Below are 22194 nucleotides of genomic sequence, written 5' to 3'. Positions count from 1 at the left end.
ATCTATCTTCACATCCCTCTGCCTTTGGTTCTCGTATGACATATACACCAAGGCAGATATGTGACGCACACAAATATTATACACACAGAAGCTCTTTGTTACAGATTTCTAGATGTGTTTCTTGAGATAATACAAAACTTTGCACCATGACCAGACCTAAATATTCACACAAATGACATAACTTTTCATTTTGCACATGATTTATCAAAAGTTAAGTATCCAACAAGTATTGTACTGATTCTGTTATAAAAAAAAAAAACATAAGTGTCCAACATGTACAGTGCTTTATATATCAATAAACTGACAAAATGTGTCCAACAAAAAGTATTTCCTCTCAATGGAGGTAAATTAATGTCCTCCAAGTATATGGTCCTCCAGACTCCGTGGGGTCCTATGTGGTCAGGGCATACTCTTCATATGTCTTACAAGAACCACAGGCAGATGGGTGTGAGGATAGATATAAGGAATAATATTCACAAATTAATTTTCAATGAATGTTGGGAATAAAAGGTGTGGACTTATTATGTAGCCTGCCCAATAAGTATACCAAATCCATGGTGTAGGGGATATCATTTTGTATACAGTTTATTAACTGATCCTGCCCCCTACTGCCGCAACAGGATAACTCCCCGATCCATTATATATTAAAGTATTTATGCAGCACTTCAAACAGTAATAAAGTGAGAACAGTACACAAGAAAAATCCCACATCGATTTAGAAAAATAGAGTAAACTCTAAGGCGTTATTTGAGACTAAAACAACAAAAATTCAATCTTTATTACTGGAGATTTTAAAGATTTAAGTCAAAATAGTGCTTAAAAGCATTAAGTTGTGGATAACTGGTCACTGTGAACTGGGACAAAGTCACACGTTCATGTCAACCACCAGTTGTGGCTTGTGGTGTTAAAGGGGGTGGGCCGGTGCATGGGGGTTTGGGGGCAGTTAAGCAGGGGGTATGGTGGTGGGGAAATATTAATAAAATAAAAAGGAAAATAAAATAAACTTGCCTGAAAGCTGTGTGCGCTGCACAGTGTTCTGCTCCTCTGCAGTTAGGCATAGGCTCCCAGCCTGCCCTGTGGCCAAACCTGACACTACTTAAAGCAGAGTCAGGATTGTCTGGGAGCGCCCAGACAGGGCAACTGTGTTGCTGGGCTCAAGAGAGCCCTGTGCACATGTGTGTTTGCCCGGCCCACATGTGCTCTGAAAGAGAGCGCTCAGCACTCCCCCTCACACTCGTCACCCCTGTGGCCCTGGGCCCCTTGACAATGAAACAATAATGAACACTGTTTATCATGGTTTCCTTTATAAAGGCTGTGCAGCTGCTGGCAGGGTGTGGAGGGGGTGACAATCATCCGCCCTCATAGAGGAGCCGCCCCTGCCAACCACGATGGAGTTCAGGCTTGATACAGAGACCATGTTAGGCCCTCTGAACAAAGTACCTTATGCCCTTGATGCGCTTTATGCACACTTTTTGCTTTTCAATGCTCTGCTTCATTGGTTCTGGTGAAGCTGTGCTGTGAAGTTTTGCAGAGTTTAGATTCCCTCTGTGTCCGATCCAGTGATCTGTACAGCGAGGCTTTGTGGGGCTTTGCATTGCTCAGTGTTGATTCTAGTGAGGCTGGCAACTGCGTGGCAAGTCTCTGAGGGGGTTCGAGCCAATTCTGATGGGAAACACAGCTAGTTGACAGAGCACCTTCAGGCCCTATGGCAAGTGTCCAGGACTGGGGTGGCACTTCTTGGGGTGGGAGGGCTTGCAACAGACAGAGTCCAGCTGCAGGGCTAAAGGGAGTTGGAGCCTTTTCTGTCCTGGAGACTGTGATCAGGAGTCCAGCCTACTAGCCCTTGGAATCATGCTTGTGGTCCTGGGTTCAAGTTGCAGATCCAGTCTTTCACAATCAGCAGCAGGGCAGTGGTGTAGTGGTCCTTGCAACAGAGCAGGACAGTAGTCATTCTGAGTCTTCCATGATCCAGAGAGGTTCTGAAGGATTGTTTTTGAGGAGCTAATATTTATTATTGGTGCCAGTGGGAAATAGGAGATGTTTGGACTTTCCTGCCTCCCTGTACTGGACCCAGTTTGTCTTGTGGCACAAAAGGCTAGTATGAAACCCTTTGCGAGTGTGCTGAGGCAGATTCTTTTCGATGTGCAAGTGTGGTAGGTGACAGTTCCTCCCTCTGTCAAATCAGAGATGGCCCATCCTACCAGCACCTATTCCCCCGCTAACTCACTGTTTGGGGGTAATACACAAAGATCCACTGCTAGCTACACCTTGTCATATGATTAAGGATACAAGAAAGGTCCAACTTCGTAAAAGTGTAATTTTCAGATTTGTTACTTAAAATCCAAATTTACATTTAAAGAAGGTTTTAAATTAAAATTCTTTAGACATCAAACTCTAAGTTCTTAGCTATTCCCAATTGAAGGGTATCACGTATTAAATGTACTTACCTATTCCCAGTCGAAAGGCATCACTTATTAAATGTAATCAGGTAACCTAATGTTATAGCAGTTTTTCAATACCAGAACAATTAAAACTTAAAAGTGCATTACTAACATTTTAAATACAGAACAACTTGCTGTATTGGCTGTTTAGGGTGTACCCGAGAGTGGACTTCTGTGTATTAAAAAGGAAGTTTTAGGCCTGGCAAAAGATTTACTTTGCCAGGTCGAAATAGCAGTTTAAAACTGAACACACGGATTCCATGGCAGGCGTGATACATCTAAAACGGCTTCTTAAGTGGGTGGCACAATGAGTGCTGCAAGTCCACTAGTAGTATTTAATTTATGTGTATATGTAGTACCACTTTACTGGAACTTATAAGTAAGTTAAATGTGCCACTTGGGTGAAATGCAATATGAACATGTTCAGGGATTACTTTAGCACTGGTTAGCAGTGGTTAAGTGTGCAGAGTCCGAAGGCTAGCAAAAATGAAGTCAGCAAAAACAGAGGGATGGAAGGCAAAAAGTTGGGGGAAGACCAGTCCAAGGATGTCAGGTTCAGCAATACTGTTATGTATTTTAAGTACAACAGACAGCAACCCTGATCTACTGGTCTGTGGGGGCATATATTGTGAATACATGACCATGAATCTGTGTTGTCCTGAAGAATAAGCGAAGTGTTCTGTCATGTAGAGAAACATGTTGATTTTACTATCCCTTGGACAAATAAAATTTGTTTAGCTATTATAGTGTCAGCACACTTCCATACAAAACTAAATGTGTTTCACAAGCACAGTATATTACTTTAGAGTTTATTAGTGTAGGACTCTTAGTTGCACCTCAAGCAGCTATGAGGGACTGCACTGAGTGTAAGTGACAACACTTATAGTCACTGTTGAAGCAAGGCAGTGCTAGGATTTTGCTCAATATATAAAATATGCTGCAGAAAAAGGTTAGTTTTACAACTGTCCATCTTCAGCTTACCCCGTTGTTGACACAATTATGACGACAAATTTGGGAGGCTGTTAACTCTGTACAATCCTGCTAATACTGCTCTTGTGATGTGTTTCCATTTGTTAGAGGGATAGCTTTTTCCCTCACTCTGTCTGATTTGATGCTGCTCTTCGGTTGCCTTTTAATGTATTGTATTATATAGGGCTATACATCAAGAGTATTTTTTGAGGCTTTCGAGGATGCCTGATCATCTACATTTATTATGTAATGTCCTTACTTATCCTTTATCTCAGCATCCTTCTACTGGGCATTTTGGATTATGTTTAGGTAAAAAAGGTAACTGTTTTGTGTCTACACAATTCATCTGTGTTACAAAGCTAACTTAAATATGCATTACTTTGTAAGTTTTGTCGTTCAAAACCTGTATCACAATGCATCAAAGGGTCAGAACTGTTGTATAGAGTACTAAGAAACATAAGTCCTGTATCATCGAGTATTATAAAACAGGGATTGTTAAGGCTCTTTACTAACCTGATTAATAGCCATTATATCCATATGGTTTTTGTAAAGGAACCAGAAAAATGTTTCTTGGTATTACCTTGGTGGTCTACCTTGATCACTGTACCACAAAAGTCTTTGAGTTATACAGGCTTTGCCTCAGGCAAGTGTGATAATCTTTCCGCTTTACCCTAGATCTAACCCCTATTCCCGCATAGCTTGAAATTGAATTCTGAACTTCTGGAATTTGTATTAAAGGCAAATAGCTACTTCTCATTTGGCTCCTGCAGAGAATCATTAGAATAAAGGGGACTGTAGGTCGAGAAGGCTGAGCAGTCAGTAGGCTAGGAAAGCAGAAGCGTCAGCAGGTAAAGAATGCTGCATGGGTGGCAGATCAAGAAGGCTAAGAGTGGATAATGAGATGTTTCTTCTCTTGCTGCACAAGAGTATCTAAGCTACTATCTATCTGTTTTGCTACCTTGCATTTTGTTTTTATGGGATACTAAGAAATTTGTTGGATATCCAGGGTACTGGAATGGAAGGAGCATCAGCACCATCAACTCACCCCAAACTGTGAATGGAGCCAGTGTGTCATGCTTAGGAACTATCACCGCTTCTGGGAAAACAAAACCTACGCCAAGCAGTGTTATGTTATAAGCAGTGTATCCTATCAATGAGCAGGTGTAGACAAAAGTTTATGATGGGTTTATGTATCAGATTAGATACTGCGTGTGATGTCCACCTGGTTGTTGATGAAGTAGCAACACATCTTAAACACTCATATTAAGCAACTTATGGGTGCCTTCGATTTAGTACATCTGCTCGACACAGGCTCGGGGGCTGTCTCATCTAACTGATACATTGTATCGAAGCATGAGGTGGCTGGAAGCATGCACATATTATTTCTAATGTACTGTTATTTGGAGAATTCGCAACTATGTTATTTGGTGAGCTTTGTGTAATTTAAACAAGTTTTACTAGATTGACTGTTTTAATTTTTTTGTCAATCCTGTCCTTTTGGCTTGTAATGGTTATGGACTGGCAGCAAAGGGATTTTCCAGAAAAATAAAGTAAAAGTGTGATGCTTAATTCTTCAGTACACAAGTGAGGGTCTCCTAACAATATTTTTAATGGAGGATTAATTAGAGGTAATTGGATTTTCTGAGGAATTGGGACTGTATGCCCAAGCACAGTCTTGCTCTTGTATTCTTTGACTGTAAAGAATGAACTTATTTTTTTCTGTTACAGACTTATGTGGCCAACATCCTGATTGCAGTGAACCCATATTTTGATGTACCTAAACTTTACACTTCAGAGGTTATTAAAAAGTACCAGGGTAGATCACTCGGAACCTTGGCTCCCCATGTCTATGCAATAGGTAGGTGATGTTGACGTTTATCTACTTTTCAAGTGAGTGCAGTTTGAAAAAGGGGCCCAACCTTTGGCCCTTCAAGCTCACAGGTTCCATCCATGAAATTTCTACTTGTGTTTTTACAATTTAGCTGTTGTCCTGTTATATATTTTCTCTCCTGGGTAACCTCCTTTTGAATGATATATGTGCATTTAGTTTGGTGTATGTTTTAACTATAAATGCACATTTAATGTTGTTTGTGATTGCAAAGTCATAATTCAGCCTGCTTAAATATGTTCATGCTTTTTCTTTATGGTTTGGATTTTCTTTCCTGTAATTTTTAAAAAATAATTAATAATGCTTTATTGAAATTGATATCTTGACTTCTCACTCATTGTTTATAATAAATAAGCAAGATTTCACAGAATGTTAGTGAAAGGTGAGAAGGACTTTTCTACTAATTATTTATTTTGAAAATGGTCAACAGTGTTCAGACCACATTTAAAGTAGAAGTGAGTGTTATTAGTGAAAGAGTAACTTCATACCAGCAGTTTGAGACTGAGGGTCATACAAAAGGTGTAATTACCTTTTCTTACTGAAGGCTACATGAAGGGCACATCCAGCCTTCACTCAGCTTATCTGTGACTTGCAGACGGAAACATCAGCTGCAATTTCTTTGCTGAGTATTGGAACTGTTAACGCGTCCCTTTATGATATTTTATTACCCATCAGGACTCGTTTTAGGCCAATGAATCTTTTGACCCAGTTGAGAGACACCTTAGGACGAGACAGCTAATCAGTATATCAGTCAATACATCAATAATGCCATCAATATTTATCAAGACAATGCATTTCACTTTAGTCAAAGTCATTAATCAATTCAAAGACACTACCATGACCTTTCAGCCATGAATAACCACACCTTGATTAGTAGAATTTTATGAGTTTTATTCCCTATCAATTACAGTCTATAAGCAGATGCGTTAATCTCAACACCAAGAAACATAATAGCATAGTCACGATATGGCAACTTTGATAAGATTTCATTAAAGCGAGAATCACAAACATCGGAAGATAACACGGCGTGAACATAGATTAAGTTTAGCAGAGTGTCAATAACGCGTCAGTTCAACAAAGCATAGTCTCGGTCATTTATCTATTTGCGTCAGTTTTCGTGAACACCTGTCCTAACCTCTGATTAGCATTCGCATGTTGGGCTTCATGCAAAACAATTTAGAACACTAATTTGGAAAACATCTATCTAAGGTCTCTGTCAAAAGTAAGCAGTTGGTACCTAGAAAGGAAAAGCAAACAGACAAATCACAATTGCATTGTTATAATTACCCTCCAAAGTTTAGGTCAGCGCACAGGCTGTCTTCGTCTTCAGGACATCTGTCAATTCGCCATCAGTCAAAACTCAGCTCTGGGGCAAAAGGGCACTTTCCTCATAAGGAGATAAAGTGTAACATGGACAAATCTAAGGGCAAGGATGGTTTTAAAAAACCACCAGGTCACCAAACAGAGTGACAGAGTTTCTGGATAAAATCAATAGCATTCCCTACCTAATTCTAAGTGACTCGGGTTTTTATCCCTTTTCCGTTGTACATTCCCCCAAAATTTTATTGGACACTTGTTATACCCCACTGTCTTTAACCTATCAGAAAGTACATTAGGTAACCCAACTCTTCACCCCATATTATTTTACAAGTCTTTGATTGGTCTTCATAATTGACGTCTTCCGAGGTGGCACGTCCGGTATGATTTCATCTTTCTGTAATTCTTTGCACATCTTTTGGTCAGCAGTTCCATTGTCTTCACCGGTTTGAATGACCTTGTACATTACATTAATCTACACTGTTTCAATTAGCTTTTTAACATTTACTCTGCACACAGTGAAGATAGCTTGAGGAGGGATCTAATATGGTTACATTCGTCTTCTAATTTGAAGAAAAAAAAGAACACTCAGGGTCGTGTCCCTTTGTGAGGCAGCACACTGCAAAATAGAAAAATGCATTTAATATGAGAGCCAAGCAGCTTAGCTTCGGCTCATGCTAACTTAAGGCCTATGAGGATTTCAGCACAGATTAAATAACACAATCATTAGTATAAACTTATTTAAACGTAATATAAACATTTTGGTCATTATTATTAGTCTACGTATACATTGGTGGCCACTCCCCGTGGTCACAATTCAAGTGCACGTCTAAGCAAAATTACTATTATTATAGTTTCTATGCAGCATTATCACACATTGATTCATAAACATTTCATGTTAATATAGATTATATAAGCTACGCTCTCTCAGTCCCTCCTCTGATGACGTTCGTCATCACACAAACCTTTCCCTTTAATTTTTCACTTTACGCATAATGTGCATTTCAACATCTTGTCCCTTGTGTGAACTCCCAAATTTCATTAAACATTTTCTCCCTTTCACTTTCCTCATTTCTCTGGTTTCTCTTTGTCCAATTTCTTTTAATTTTATCATTAATTTTGCATGCTCCCCATAATCCTAATAGACAGGCCAGAACAACTAATAGACCCCCTAATATTTTTGCAAGTACCCCATTCCAAATGTTGCTAAACCAGCTCCCTACTCTGGCAATTCCTTTTCCTAATTTCTCCCACACTCCAGGTTCCTTCAAATCCTTCAGATCTGTACTATCTTTAGTTAGGTTAGTAAGCATACCTCTAATCTTTTTACTATTATCAGGTATATATGAGCAACAATGACGCTTGTTGAGCATCATGCAGACTCCGCCACTCTTTGCTAAAAGAATGTCTAAAGCAAGCCGATTTTGAAGAGTCATAGCTCTTTCCGCAGCAAGTTCAGTATCCATCAGGAGTATAGCCCCTGTAAAATTTGTCAGCATGTTATCCACAATAGTAGACAACTTTTTAATCTTTATGGAGTTTAAGATAACCCCTACTGAAGGAATTATGGCTCCAAATATGTCTCCAAAGACAGCAGCCGCTGTCTCTCGTTTTTGTCTAGCATGTTTTAATTCTGATGTTTTAGGTATTTGTTTTAAATCATCAATCTGGTAAATCTTTGGGAAAACTATTCCCAAATAACAGGTCCCATACCATCTCTTAGGAAGACGGTAATAAGCATTAAGTCCACAGATATAATAGATCCCAGGGATCGCTGGATCCTGTCCATTTAACATGAATGTCCATTTACTCTGAAACAAAAACACATGCCTGCATTCACTTGTTCCCACAATAGTGTCCTGCTCGGATTTCGGCCTATATATACAAAGCCTTCCTACATGTAAAGCATCTATAGCTAATTTGTCTTGCGTCTTTATTGCAGTGTAAGCATAATCATTTGCATTTGTGCGTTTCTCTAACCCTTTTTCTAATCTTTCCTTCAATGCTTTGCGTCTATCATCAGTGTGATCTAAAAAGCTTTTCTCTACAGGTGTCAATAAGCAAGTCAGATTATTGCGGTGTGCGTAAGCTGTCCCAAATGTAAGCGTCGGTTCAAAGAGACCTCTGACTAATTTTATACTATGCTCCTTAGCTAGCTTGTTCAGAAACTCAATCACAGGCACAAAAGAAAACACCACATCCAGATTTGAATAAAAACATTGCACATGCTCCTGATTATAGAATCTTGTTAATAGCAAGCTACAGCTTATCCTGTAGGTTAATGGAAGACTATGATAGGTGACCCCTTCTTGCACTGATGAAGAAACCTTTGTGCACACATAACAGTTTTTCGCATCCATGGTCTCAACGTACTCATTCAGCAAGCGATAGAAAACATTAGTAGAAAGTTCCCCCTTTGAGTTAGTTCCCTCATGCAAGTGTCTTGCATCCTGCTCAAACTTTTCCCACGGTGTTAGTGTTGCAGTCTCAGGTTTTGAAGCATTATTAGTCGCTTTCTTATCCATCCACAGCATTCCCACAATCACTCCCACAATTATTATTGCACACACAATACCTAATATAAGACTCAACCAACCACACACTTTACCCTTTTTGTTACTACCTCTATTATAAGCCATGTCTGTAAAGAAACAGATAGCAGAACAACAATCAACTTGAGGATGATATAAACGTTTTTTTTTTTTCTCTTTTGATGCAAAAGTCTCTTTCTTTCTGCGTGTATTTACAGCATTTCACTCACTCCAGGACCCTTTTGTCAAATCAGGTTAGCAGCTTGTCATAATCAGGTTTTCAAAGTCAATTCAGGTTATCAGTGTCACATCCGGTAATGTATTAGCTTCTCAACTTTCAATTTCAATTTCAATTTTAACAAAGTCTCTCTCTTTTAATTGATTTCAGGTACCGTAGTATTGACCTGGTACTTCTCGATCAAAACAGAATGCTAAGAATTCTTGTTGCCATTCAGATGTTGTTGCATATGCCCATTCAGGACCTGCATACCTTCTATTTGCGGTTCTCTTTCTTTTCAATCTGCGTTCGCCTTGCAATTCTCCTTCACTTAGATCTTCTGTCCTTGTGGTATCGATTTCTTCTGTTATTGTTTCACCTGGGAGAGCCATTTCTTTTGCAGTCTGCTTCTCTGGCCAGTTATCTCCCTTATGCATCTTTTTCCTGCTTGTCCTTTCAGGACGCTGAACAGCACCCTCCTCTTGTACTATGGTGTTTTCTCTTGATGGACCTGCAACTGGCTCAGGGGATGCCGGTGTACTTTGATCTCTTTCTACTATTTCCCCTTCTTCTTCTTCTTCTTCTGGATCTAACGGGTTCAAGCTCTCACCCGTATCCGTCTGCTTCTGGGAGAACCTCTCCTTGATTTAGTTCTCCTGCTGCCTCTACTGAGATAGGCACACTGTCACCTCTCTCGAACTCGTTTACTGTTTGAGGGACAAGGCTGTTCTCAGTTGGCTCTCCTGCAGTCTCAGTTCTCTCTTGGCTATTTTCAGGCCCTGAGACTTCCCTCTCTGGAACTGTTGAGTCGGAAACTTCAAGTTCCTCGTCAGTTGGACATGTTACCTTCTTTGTGTGACTGGCATGTATCCAGTTTGGAACGCCTGCACATTTCACAGCAGTGGTTGTTGTCAATATTACTTGATATGGCCCCTTCCAGTGCAGCTCCAAACACGATTATCTCACGTGCTTCTTGACAACCACCCAGTCACCGGCTTGCAGGGTATGACCTGGATCACTGATCAGTGGCAATGTGTTAGCTTCCACCTAGTGAGAAAAAGAGCGAACCACATCAGCCAAACCTTTGCAGTAGTCCAACACCATATCATCCGTGATATTCACAAGAGCATTTGCAGGTACTGCGGGCAGCCTCATAGCTCTACCCATAAGGATCTCGTGGGGTGATAGTCCTGTCTTCTTATCAGGGGTGTTCCTCATCGACATCAGCACTAAGGGCAATGCATCTGGCCATTTCATATTAGTAGCTGCGCACATCTTCGCCATTCTCGCTTTTAAGGTACCATTAATTTTTTCTACTAGTCCTGATGCTTCAGGGCGGTAGCTACAATGCAGCTTCTGTTCAATGTCTAATGCGGCACACAAGAGCTTAATCACCTCATTGTCGAAGTGTCTGCCCCTATCTGATTCTGAAGGGACCGGAAACCCGAACCTGGGTATTAGTTCCCTAAGCAGCAGCTTTGCGACTGTGAGATTGTCGTTTCTACGTGTGGGGTAAAAATTTTGATCTGCATAGCCATTTCCCATGATCACAAAGTCTTGCGACTTAACGTGAGCATTGCATTTCACCACAGCAATTTCAAGAGGTAACTGAATCGCATGTAACAAATCCTTAATTTGTTCACCATTTTTCACAGGAGAACCAGAAGAGGTCATAAAACCTCTCTGTGACCACAATTGGCCAAAATCATGTACAATTCCAAACCCGTATCTGCTGTCAGTATAGATAGTGACTCTCAGATTTTCAGCTGCGTGGCATGCCTTAGTAACGGCAATTAATTCTGCCACTTGGGCGGAATACACTCTCTCGAGCCAGGAAGCTTCAATAATACCAGCTATGATACACACAGCGTAACCGGCTCTCAGCATTCCAACTGAGTCTCTCAAACAGGATCCATCAACAAACATAATGCAGTCATTTTCTTTTAACTGCGTATCTTGAATATCAGGTTGGGCGTGGTACATAGTTCTGTTACCTCAAGACAATCATGCTCCACTTCCTCTTCATTGTTAATCTCGGTATTCTCAACAGAAAACAGAGTTGCCAGGTTTAATACAGTACATCGCTTCAGTGAAACATTAGGTCACCCCAATATAATTGTCTCATATCTTGTAAGTCGGGCATTTGTCATGTGCTGAGTTTTGGTTTGAGTCAACAAAATTTCAACTGAATGAGGAACCATTACTGTCAAGGGATGTCCCATCACTATGCCTTCACACTGCGTGAGGCTTTGACCAACTGCTGCAACTGCGCACAAACAATCCGGTAAGGCTGCTGCAACGGGATCCAAGGTAGCTGAAAAATATGCTACAGGGCGGTTTGCACCTCCATGGACCTGTGTTAAGACAGACAAAGAACAAGCATCACATTCATGACAAAACAGCAGAAAAGGTTTCGTGTAATCAGGCATACCCAAAGCTGGTGCCCTGCACATGCACTGTCTCAATTCCATGAATGACTCAAGCTCTTCTTTGGATAGGGTTATGATGTACGGTTAATCTTTAATCTCTTTGCCTGTTAGCTTTATCAATGGTTTTGAGATAATTGAGAAGTTGGGTATCCACTGGCGACAGTAACCCACCATTCCCAAAAACATCCTGACATCTCTCTTTGTTGTCGGGGGGGTTCATTTGCAAAACAGCAGCCACCCTTTCCTTCGCTATTCTCCTGGACCCTCTCTCAATCAAATGTCCTAAGTACTTCACCTCTTTCTGGCAGTACTGCAGCTTCTTGGGTGACACTTTATGTCCGTTCTTTCCCAAATGATTCAGTAAGGCAATTGTGTCATATTTATAGTCATCTTTTGTCCTGGACGCAATCCGCAAGTCATCAATGTACTGTACTAAAGTCGAATTGAAAGGCAGTACTAGGGATTCTAAGTCCTTTTTCAATATCTGATTGAAGATGGACGGCGATTCAGAAAACCCTTGAGGAGTTCTGCACCAACTGTACACCTTGTCCAGGAATTTGAAACTGAATAAAAACTGGCTGTCCTCATGAAGAGGTATCGAAAAGAAAGCTTGTGAAAGGTCTACAACGGTGAACCATTTAGCATCACACGGGACCTGAAACATAATCACTGCTGGATTGGGCACTATGGGGCAACACTTTACCACAATCTTGTTTATTTTTCTCAAGTCCTGCACAATTCGAACTTTCCCACAAGGCTTTTTCAGACCCATTATCGGTGATTTACATGGGCTGCTCAATACTTCCTTCAGGACGCCCTGTTTCACAAAGTCCGCAATTATTTGTGCCACCTGGATAAGAACATCTTGTGCCATATGATATTGTGGCACCTGGGGAAATACTGCATTTGGCTTCACTTGAACTTTAACTGGTTCCACTCCTTTTATCAGTCCCACTTCTTTTCCTGTCAAATCCCACACCTTCTCCGTCAACGTTCCCTGTAACTCAGCTGGTAAGTCAGTCACTGTAAGCATCGAGAACAATGTTATCAAAGGGTAATCTTCATTTGAGGTTTCTGTCTCTAATTCTGAGAACTGACGATCATCCCCTTCATCATCACTGTTTGTCTGCACCTCAATTCCATCATTGGAACAAGTAATCGAGCATTTCGTTTTGCACAGTAAGTCTCTTCCCAGTAGGGATACGGGACTTGAATCGCAGACTACAAATTTATGCAGTCCCTGGAAGTTGCCAATCTCAACTTGCACTGGATCTGTAATTGGATTCGTCAAGTACTGGTTAGCTACTCCGACCACTCTTATGGTACGCCCTGAAAGTGGCAATTTCGGAACCTCTGTACTCCTGACTGTGGAGCGTGGAGCTCCGGTATCAACCAAGAATGAAACCTTGTGACCCATTACCTTTCCCTCTACATAGGGTCCCCTCTGATCTACTTCTAGGGACGCTGCAAGCCTGCACTCTTCACTGTCTGAACTGTCATCCGACCATTCTTCATTAATTCCATCTGCACCACGCAATGGGAATTGCTGTACTTTGTTATTTTGACTCATCACTTGACCCGTGACCTGCTGAGGAAGCATCACCCGTTGCTGTCCCTTTGGAGCCATTGGTAGTTGCATTTGCTGTCTAGGTACCATGGGAACCTGCTGTTGTACTTGCTGCATTTGCGCTGGCTGAACACGCGGCATTTGCTGCATGGGCTGTAACCCTTGCATCTGAACCATGTTATTTTGGAAGTTTGGATTTTGATTTCTCAATTTTGGACCTCTCATATTTGGCAATGTACTGACATTAGTGCTTTGTTGAACGACACCATCCTGCACCATATTTGGGCATTCCCACTTCCAATGCCCCAAGCCCCCGCACGCGTGACATGGTGACATCTTTTTCATCCCTTGTACATCATTTTGAACTACAACAGTATTCAAGTCTGGACCGCGATTCACAAAACCTCGACCTCTTGGTTGTGCCAGAAACACACCATTCCCTTGCGGTTGCTACTATATCATCTTCTGAATTCCATTTCCCTGCATTCCTGCCTGTGCAGCCCTTATCTGCATTACCATCACTTTCTCCTTCAACTTTTTCTGCTTCAGCTCAATCTCATCACTACAGTATTTTGCATACTGTAACACCTCGTCAATCGGCTTCGCTTGGCAGCAGATCAAATGATTCCTAATCATCTGGCTAACCTCTGGTCTCAACCCTTCAACAAATCTGAACACGAGATGGTTCCTGTCTTTCGGTTCAATGGTCTCAGTACCACTGTAATGTTTGAATGCCTTCAACAACCTCTCATAGTAAGCATGTATTGATTCCTTAACCTCCTGCGAGGTCCGGTCGATTTTCTGCCAATCAGTCACTTTCGGCGACACTTTCTGCTTCAAAAACTCAATCACTTTATGATAGTACTTCATCATCTCCTCAGAGGGTGCTCCGGTCACCTTATCCCTTGCCGGCTCCTGTGTCGGCCAGTCTACCCCTCTCTTGCACTCAAGCCATAAATCGGGCGGAACAATGATTTCAAACAAGGTATTCAAGTCTTCCCAGAGACACTTCGCAAGCTTCACAAACCTATCTGTTTGTTGGTACCACCCGATCGGTTTCTCCCTCAACCTGGGATAATCATTTGTAAAAGATAGGATGTCTCCTCTGGACCACGGTACATGAATTAAAACCCCACCAGCTGTCTATCTCATTGGTAGCATTTTTACTGATTCCGTATCTGGTGTAGTTTTAGCTTTACTTGATCCTGGGCTGTCACCTTTCTCCTTGTCTCTTTTCTTAGCCCATCTACCTTCCCACTTTTCTAATGCTCCCCAGATTTGCGCACTTTGTAATATTTCTTTTAAATGCGCTTTCATTCCGGCAGACCTCATGTGCTCGAAGTCCTTTGAATCAAAGTCTAATCTGTAACTTCTTTTCAAATGTTTAGTATTCTCAATGTCGATATTGTATTTGTCTGCCAGGTTCGCTAATTTCTGATGTACCTTGCCTACTTCCTTGGTAATCTTAGGGCATAGATATCTCAATTCTGCTTCTGTGTATGACTCTAACCTGTTTACCCCCATTGTTCCTTCCACTAATTCAATAGCTTCCATACCCAGTCTCACAAAGTTCAGGTATTCATCTTTCTCTGTGGTTATTGTAGCAGGTTGTGAAGGTTTGTTATTTCCCAGCCACTCATTTGGTTGCTGCACAGAAAAACCTTGCAACAAGATATTTTCTGCCTGCATTATCGGTGTCTGTGATGTTTCCACACTCATTGTCTGTGGGGCTAACACACTTGACCCTACTTGTCTTATCACCTCAATAGGAGCCCAATTCGGACTAAGGCTTAGCAAAGACCTGAGGTGTTCAGCTGTCTGTGATCTTGGTGATATTGAGCGTGGGGTTCCTGTGAATCCCTCTCTCATCATCTCCTGGGTCCCCATTCCTTGATCACTTGTCTCGGGTCTACCCGGTGCATTTAATGGTACAAGTGGACCACCAGTAATTGGGAATGATATTGCAGCTGGTGTCTCACCTGGTCCCAAACCCCGTGGAGCAGCGACTCCAAAGGTCTGATTCTCTGAAGCTGGGGCAGGTATTAATGGAGGTCCTGCTGCTGGATTATACCCTTATATCAGCTGTTGCTGCAGCTAGGCAGCAATTGCGGAGTTGGCTCAATCTGCACTAACCTCGATTTTGTATATATCGGGTCTGGTGGCACCATCAGATTTGTATTAGTCTCTAGTACTGGGACATCTGGATAGATTCTGTGTATCTGCGGTGGAGGTTGCAACTGTATCTGCATGTCTGGCGCAGTGGGTACACTGACACCATTCTGTATCGATGCTGTATCACTAGTCTGTGCTGTATCAGTAACTCCCTTCTCCTGCGTCTGGTTCCCAGGACCTGCACTAATGCTCGGAACATTGTCGCTTACTGCATAAGATGGCGGGCGATCATGTAATATCCGATCCAGAAATTCTTTGTTATCTGAATCTTCTTCTTCTTCCCAAGCTCTTTTAGTCTCTTTAGGCTTACTAGAGTCCTTGTCTGTTTTACATGTGGCTTTCTTTCCCTGTGTCTTGTTTCCCTGTGTTATTGCTAGGAACAATTTTAATCCATTAACTATTCCCCGTCTCCACATTTTGCTTTCATTATCCCACCTAGCTTCCGCATAAGATTTTCTGCCCTTTTTATTATTCTTTGGAATTTTTCTTGCCGCTGTTTAATAGCCATTAAATCCCAAATTGCTAAAGCCTCATACTGCGCTGGCCTCTGAGGTGGTTTCTGTACGCTTAACATCCACCTTAAATTTTCTAGAATTCTCGTATTGAACGTCCCGTGTTCTGGGAACGCCAAACATCCTTCTTTTCCTGTCAATTTGCACCACTGTTTCATCCACAAACAAGGCGCGACACCTTTTTCCTCCATGACTATATAAGCTGGAGCACCCTCAGGCGGTGTAGGCACCCCTTCACTCGCCATAATGTATGTGTCTCCTTTCAGAGCACTCTTAAAAGCTTTGACAAAGTTCATCTTTGCGTCTTTTCTTTTGTTGTATTTAATCAGAAAGTGACTTTAATTCCCAGGACACTCTTCACCCACCTTTCTCAACCTATTGCCCCTCACGAACGGCAGCCAATCCGTGCGCGAGGCCTCTGGAAAGCTGACCTATCTCAGCGCAGCACCACTGACGTCACACCCACACACTGTAGCTGACAAAGTCTTGCGGCTCGTCCGCCCCTTACTGGATTCACACCAATCTAATGCAAAATTACTGCGAGCACCTTTAACAACAACACAAATTTGCCGGTTTACTACAGGAAGGGTAACACATTTGCTTCAGAACTTTACAGAGATTTCACTTGAAGCCTCGGCCGCTACTCTCTCCTTCTCAGTTCCTGCATACGCAAGCAGAATTCGACCCGCAAATCCTACTCTCGACTTGTCAATGGTTCGTCCTAGTGCACTTTAGAGCTTGCCAAATCTCCATCGAAGGTTTCACACATACAATTTGACTCAATCTAGACTTGTCAACCACGCCCGATTGACCTATTAAACCGACAAATTACAACATAAACTCAAGTGTCTTCCACACTTGTCAATATACTCCGGAGTCTTAGACCACGACGGGTCCGTACATGAACAACCAACCACGTGGATAATTTTGAGCACAAAGCGCCACACTCATATGAAGTACGCCGACTTCCCTACTCTCATACTGTGGACTACGCCCACTCCTACTAAAACAACATTTACCTGGCCTAAATACACACAAACTTCACAAATCATCTGCAAAAATGCATAAGCTGAGAAAGCGCAAACCCTATACCACACATACTATGACGCCGAAAACATTCCCAACTCACTTAGGCAAGCTCCGAGATCCCAGGAAAGTCATGGTGAATTTAGAAACACATCATACCTCCAATTTGCATTATCTCAGAAAAACATTCTAAACAATGATTCTCCGTCCTAAGGCCCCAAAGGGCCAAACCGTCCTCTGCTACCAAAACTGTTAACACGTCCCTTTATGATATTTTATTACACATCAGGACTCGTTTTAGGCCAATTAATCTTTTGACCCAGTTGAGAGACACCTTAGGACGAGATAGCTAATCAATATATCAATCAATATATCAATAATGTCATCAATATTTATCCCGACAATGCATTTCACTTTAGTCAAAGTCATTAATCAATTCAAAGACACTACTATGACCTTTCAGCCATGAATAACCACACCTTGATTAGTAGAATTTTATGAGTTTTATTCCCTATTAATTACAGTCTATAAGCAGATGCGTTAATCTCAACACCAAGAAACATAATAGCATAGTCACGATATGGCAAATTTGATAAGATTTCATTAAAGCGAGAATCACAGACATCAGAACATAACACGGCGTGAACATAGATCAAGTTTAGCAGAGTGTCAATAACGCGTCAGTTAAAAAAAAGCATAGTCTCGGTCGTTTGTCTATTTGCGTCAGTTTTGGTGAACACCTGTCCTAATCTCTGATTAGCATTCGCATGTTGGGCTTCATGCAAAACAATTTAGAACACTAATTTGGAAAACATCTATCTAAGGTCTCTGTCAAAAGTAAGCAGTTGGTACCTAGAAAGGAAAAGCAAACAGACAAATCACAATTGCATTGTCATAATTACCCTCCAAAGTTTAGGTCAGCGCACAGGCTCAGTCTTCGTCTTCAGGACATCTGTCAATTCGCCATCAGTCAAAACTCAGCTCCGGGGCAAAAGAGCACTTTCCTCATAAGGAGGTAAAGTGTAACATGGACAAATCTAAGGGCAAGGATGGTTTTAAGAAAACCAACAAGTCACCAAACAGAGTGACAGAGTTTCTGGATAAAATCAATAGCATTCCCTGCCTAATTCTAAGTGACTCCCCGTGACAAGGGTTTTTATCCCTTTTCCGTTGTACATTCCCCCAAAATTTTATTGGACACTTGTTATGCCCCACTATCTTTAACCTATCAGAAAGTACATTAGGTAACCCAACACTTAACCCCATATTATTTTACAAGTCTTTGATTGGTCTTCATAATTGACGTCTTCCGAGGTGGCACGTCCGGGGCGATTTAATCTTTCTGTAATTCTTTGCACATCTTTTGGTCAGCAGTTCCATTGTCTTCACCGGTTTGAATGACCTTGTACATTACATTAATCTTCACTGTTTCAGTTTGCCTTTTAACATTTACTCTGCACACAGTGAAGAATGCTTGAGAACGGATCTAATATGGTTACATTCGTCATCTAATTTGAAGAAAAAAAGAACATGCAGGGTCGTGTCCCTTTGTGAGTCAGCACACTGCAAAATAGAAAAATGCATTTAATATGAGAGCCAAGCAGCTAAGCTTCGGCTCATGCTAACTTAAGGCCTATGAGAATTTCAGCACAGATTCAATAACGCAATCATTAGTATAAACTTATTTAAACGTAATACAAACATTTTGGTCATTATTATTAGTCTACGTATACATTGGTGGCCACTCCCCGTGGTCACAATTCAAGTGCACGTCTAAGCAAAATTACTATTATTATAGTTTCTATGCAGCATTATCATACATTGATTCATAAACATTTCATGTTAATATGGATTATATAAGCTACGCTCTCTCAGTAGCATTCTTCAGAAAAAATGTGCACGAGTGAACCATCTCTCTCTCTGTTTCTCATGTTGGTACATTGACTACTTCCGTAGAGCCAGGGGGTCTAGAAAACCAAATGTAAGACCATTTTGTGAAGCGCAGTTTAGTAAACATATCACAAGAGTTGTGGAACTCATTCCAAGCTTCTCCCACTGTCAAAAGTGGACACTTCATCCAATGAATTATCATTGGAGTAAGAAGAAATAACTGCTGATTCTGCTGACCTAGCCTTTTGCCTTAACAGGCAAGTGTTCCTTCTTATCGCTTGAACTGATTACATGCAGTTCAATAAGGGTTGTCTATAGCTTCTGTTTCAGTATTCAACAACTTTGCTTCTGTTGTTTTCTACCGTAGGATGCCAAGGCAAACAATACTTGATGATGCAACAGCTGCAGGGCGACACACCATAATCTTTCTGTTCCAAAGCATACTTAATAGTTTTGATAAAATGTTAGCAAAAGGAAATGGGTGCAGCATACCCAATCGAAGAGATCATATATTCCAAACCTATAGAAAGAAGAAAAAACTAAAGAGATATTCAAGAGGAAGTATTTTTCTGTACAAAAATACATATTGAGAAAAATACCTTATTTAGTGATTATATGCATTGCTAATAAAAATTACCTTGTATTTCCAAGTAATCATTTGTAACAATGTGTGTTAAAGATTCAAATGTCTTGTTTGTCCATCATTTTCACCCATTTCATATGATTGAGATGCAAAGTAAACAATCCTGTTTTATTGTGTTAGCCTCTTAATTCTATTTGTAGCCCACGTTTTTCATATTTGCACAGAGTGGCACATGTTTTGTGGCATACTGGCCCTTCTTCAGGGCTCTTTCACATAATACAAATTCTCAAAACTGGACTTTGGTTAAGTTTTGACCATTAATGTATTTCCATGGATTGTCCCTTCAACATCACATACCTATCTACAATAAATCCTTTTAATTTGCAGCCAAACTTTGTATGTAGTCCCTACGTGCACCACTTTTTCACAATATTTTCAGGTTGAAGCCAACAACTCATGCAAAGACTATACTGAAAATGAACTTGAAGGTTTTGCTTCTTAAAATGTTTGTGAAAATGTACTGTGCCTAGGGGACTACATAAAATGTTTTACTCTAAATTAGAACGATTTATTGTAAATGCACAGATATTATAGTTGTACATCTTTAAGAAGAGATTGTGTGTGTGAGGTGGAAGTGACAACTCATAGATTATGGTAAAAGCTAGATGAAACACCAGTTTTTGAGAATTAGTACGATGCGAAAGAGCCCTGAGGAGGCGACCCGTTTCGGCTCGGTTTAACTATGAAATTTTGGGCTGCAAACAGAATTAAGAGTTTGGGCACAAATACAAAGAAACTTGACTGTTTATATTATCAATATATGAAGTTAGTGAAAACGGTGGACTATTGAGATGTGAAGCTGCAATAGGCATTGTTACAAATAATTACATTAACAGGACATGATCCTTAAATTGATAAGGAATATAGGATTTTTTTTTCTATCATTGTTACTTAACAAGATTTTTTATGTCTATCTATTTTCGTAAAATAAAGTATGAAGTATTCACACATTTGTTATTTCTTATTTCTGTAGTTCCCAAATATATGATCTCTTAGATGTTATAAGTTGCTCCCCTTTTGCTAATATTTTTTGTATGTTGTATGTCAAAAAGTTTACTGACATTTGAGTTTTAAAGCTGAGTGCCGGGTAGAGTGACCGGTCTAACCCTAAATTATTCTAAATTATTTAATAATATTGATATTGTTGTTCTATAAAGTGGCCAAACCCCTGATTGACACACTGGAGCAGAAATACCAGGTAGCCATCTTCAATAAGGTAGTTTATAGTCAGTACCAAAGGAGACAGGCCAAACACCGTGATTATGACATGTCCAAGACAGGTGCAGACCTATTGACTCAAGGAGTGGAGGGACTGTATAATCTAAAACAAAAGTATAAAGCTTGTGAAATCAACCTTTGAACAACAAACAAGGCATAGTTACGGACCCACATAGAAGAAAAGAAAGATGAGATCTGAGACAAATTACATATGAGAATATACCTCTGGATTAAGTGAAGATATATATTGTGGAGCTCCAAGACTCAAATTCTACAATTTTGAAAATATCAACAAATAAAGGAAAGGAAAGTTTAGTGAAATAAAACATAAACACATTTTCATGAAATATTAGGCTATGTCCTGTGTCCAGGAAGACAGTAATACATAACTGGTATTAATCATACCAAGAACTGTATCATCCATTCAAACAGACTCTTAAGTGTCTATGAAGAAGAAGAAATTGAAGGCAAAGCCATAATGGTAATGTCACTGAACTAGAAATCAGAACAATACTTCTTAAGAAAAATGAAAATTAACTTTGCAAGTTTAGTTATGAAGTCTTAAAACACAGCATAACATGGAAGAGATCACAGTTGACATGAACGATAATAAAAGAGGTACCAATACCAGTTCACAGAGAAAAAGTGGTAGAGAAGAAGGTCACAGGTCCCACATGCTGCAAATATATCTGGATGACTCCCTCTGGATACTAGAGCCAGAATGTCCAGCATTTTTGGAAGCTACAATAAACACACAACATCTCATCATTATAAATGGGAATGAGCATAAAGCATAATCCAACAACCTAACAATAGAAATTGAGGATCCTACACAAGAGATCACAATCCTGCAAACAGAATTAAGGAGGATAAAAATGGTATCTCAAGTAAAATATAAGAAGAGCAGCCAAAAACATAAAGTTCCCAAATACTAGAGGCAAAATGTATTCCATACACACTCAAGGAAAACTAGGAGGTATAAGAAGGCTCCTTTTCACAAAACACAGAAGAGACCCAATACTGAAGCCATCAAAATGACTGGAAAAACATACTGGAGAAATGTAAAGTATCATCACAGGTACAGTTGAGTCCTTCTCCTAGGAACAGTATTGAACCCTCCTCATCCAAACTAGTTATCACCTATAGAGCATTTTACACATAATCGGCACAGGGCTGAGAATGTTCATCCAACGTCCTCTCATTGCTCTAGCACTGTAGCCACAATGAAGCCAAGATATCCTAAGGATATTCACTGTAGAAACTAATGGTCCGAAAGCATAAGCTAGGAAACCTCCTACTTAGCTGTGAATGGGAACACCACAACAGTGATAACGCAATTGCGACAATTTATATTGCTAGTGTATAATATGAATG

At 40.5% G+C, this 22194-nt stretch overlaps 1 protein-coding gene across 7 annotated transcripts in view; it reads left to right on the top strand.

Moving 5' to 3' along the window:
- MYO6 (myosin VI) overlaps window positions 1-22194 on the top strand; it is an 892076-nt gene that overhangs the window by 246264 nt on the left and 623618 nt on the right. For all 7 annotated transcript variants that reach the window (XM_069235652.1, XM_069235651.1, XM_069235650.1 and 4 more), the window contains exon 5: window positions 5139-5268. In XM_069235652.1, coding sequence (XP_069091753.1) covers window positions 5139-5268 — 130 coding nt within the window. The remainder of the gene's footprint in view (window positions 1-5138; window positions 5269-22194) is intronic.

The sequence above is a fragment of the Pleurodeles waltl genome, chromosome 5, assembly GCF_031143425.1.
Source record: "Pleurodeles waltl isolate 20211129_DDA chromosome 5, aPleWal1.hap1.20221129, whole genome shotgun sequence".
Classification (NCBI taxonomy): domain Eukaryota; kingdom Metazoa; phylum Chordata; class Amphibia; order Caudata; family Salamandridae; genus Pleurodeles; species Pleurodeles waltl.
This window is presented reverse-complemented; position numbering and strand designations above follow the sequence as displayed.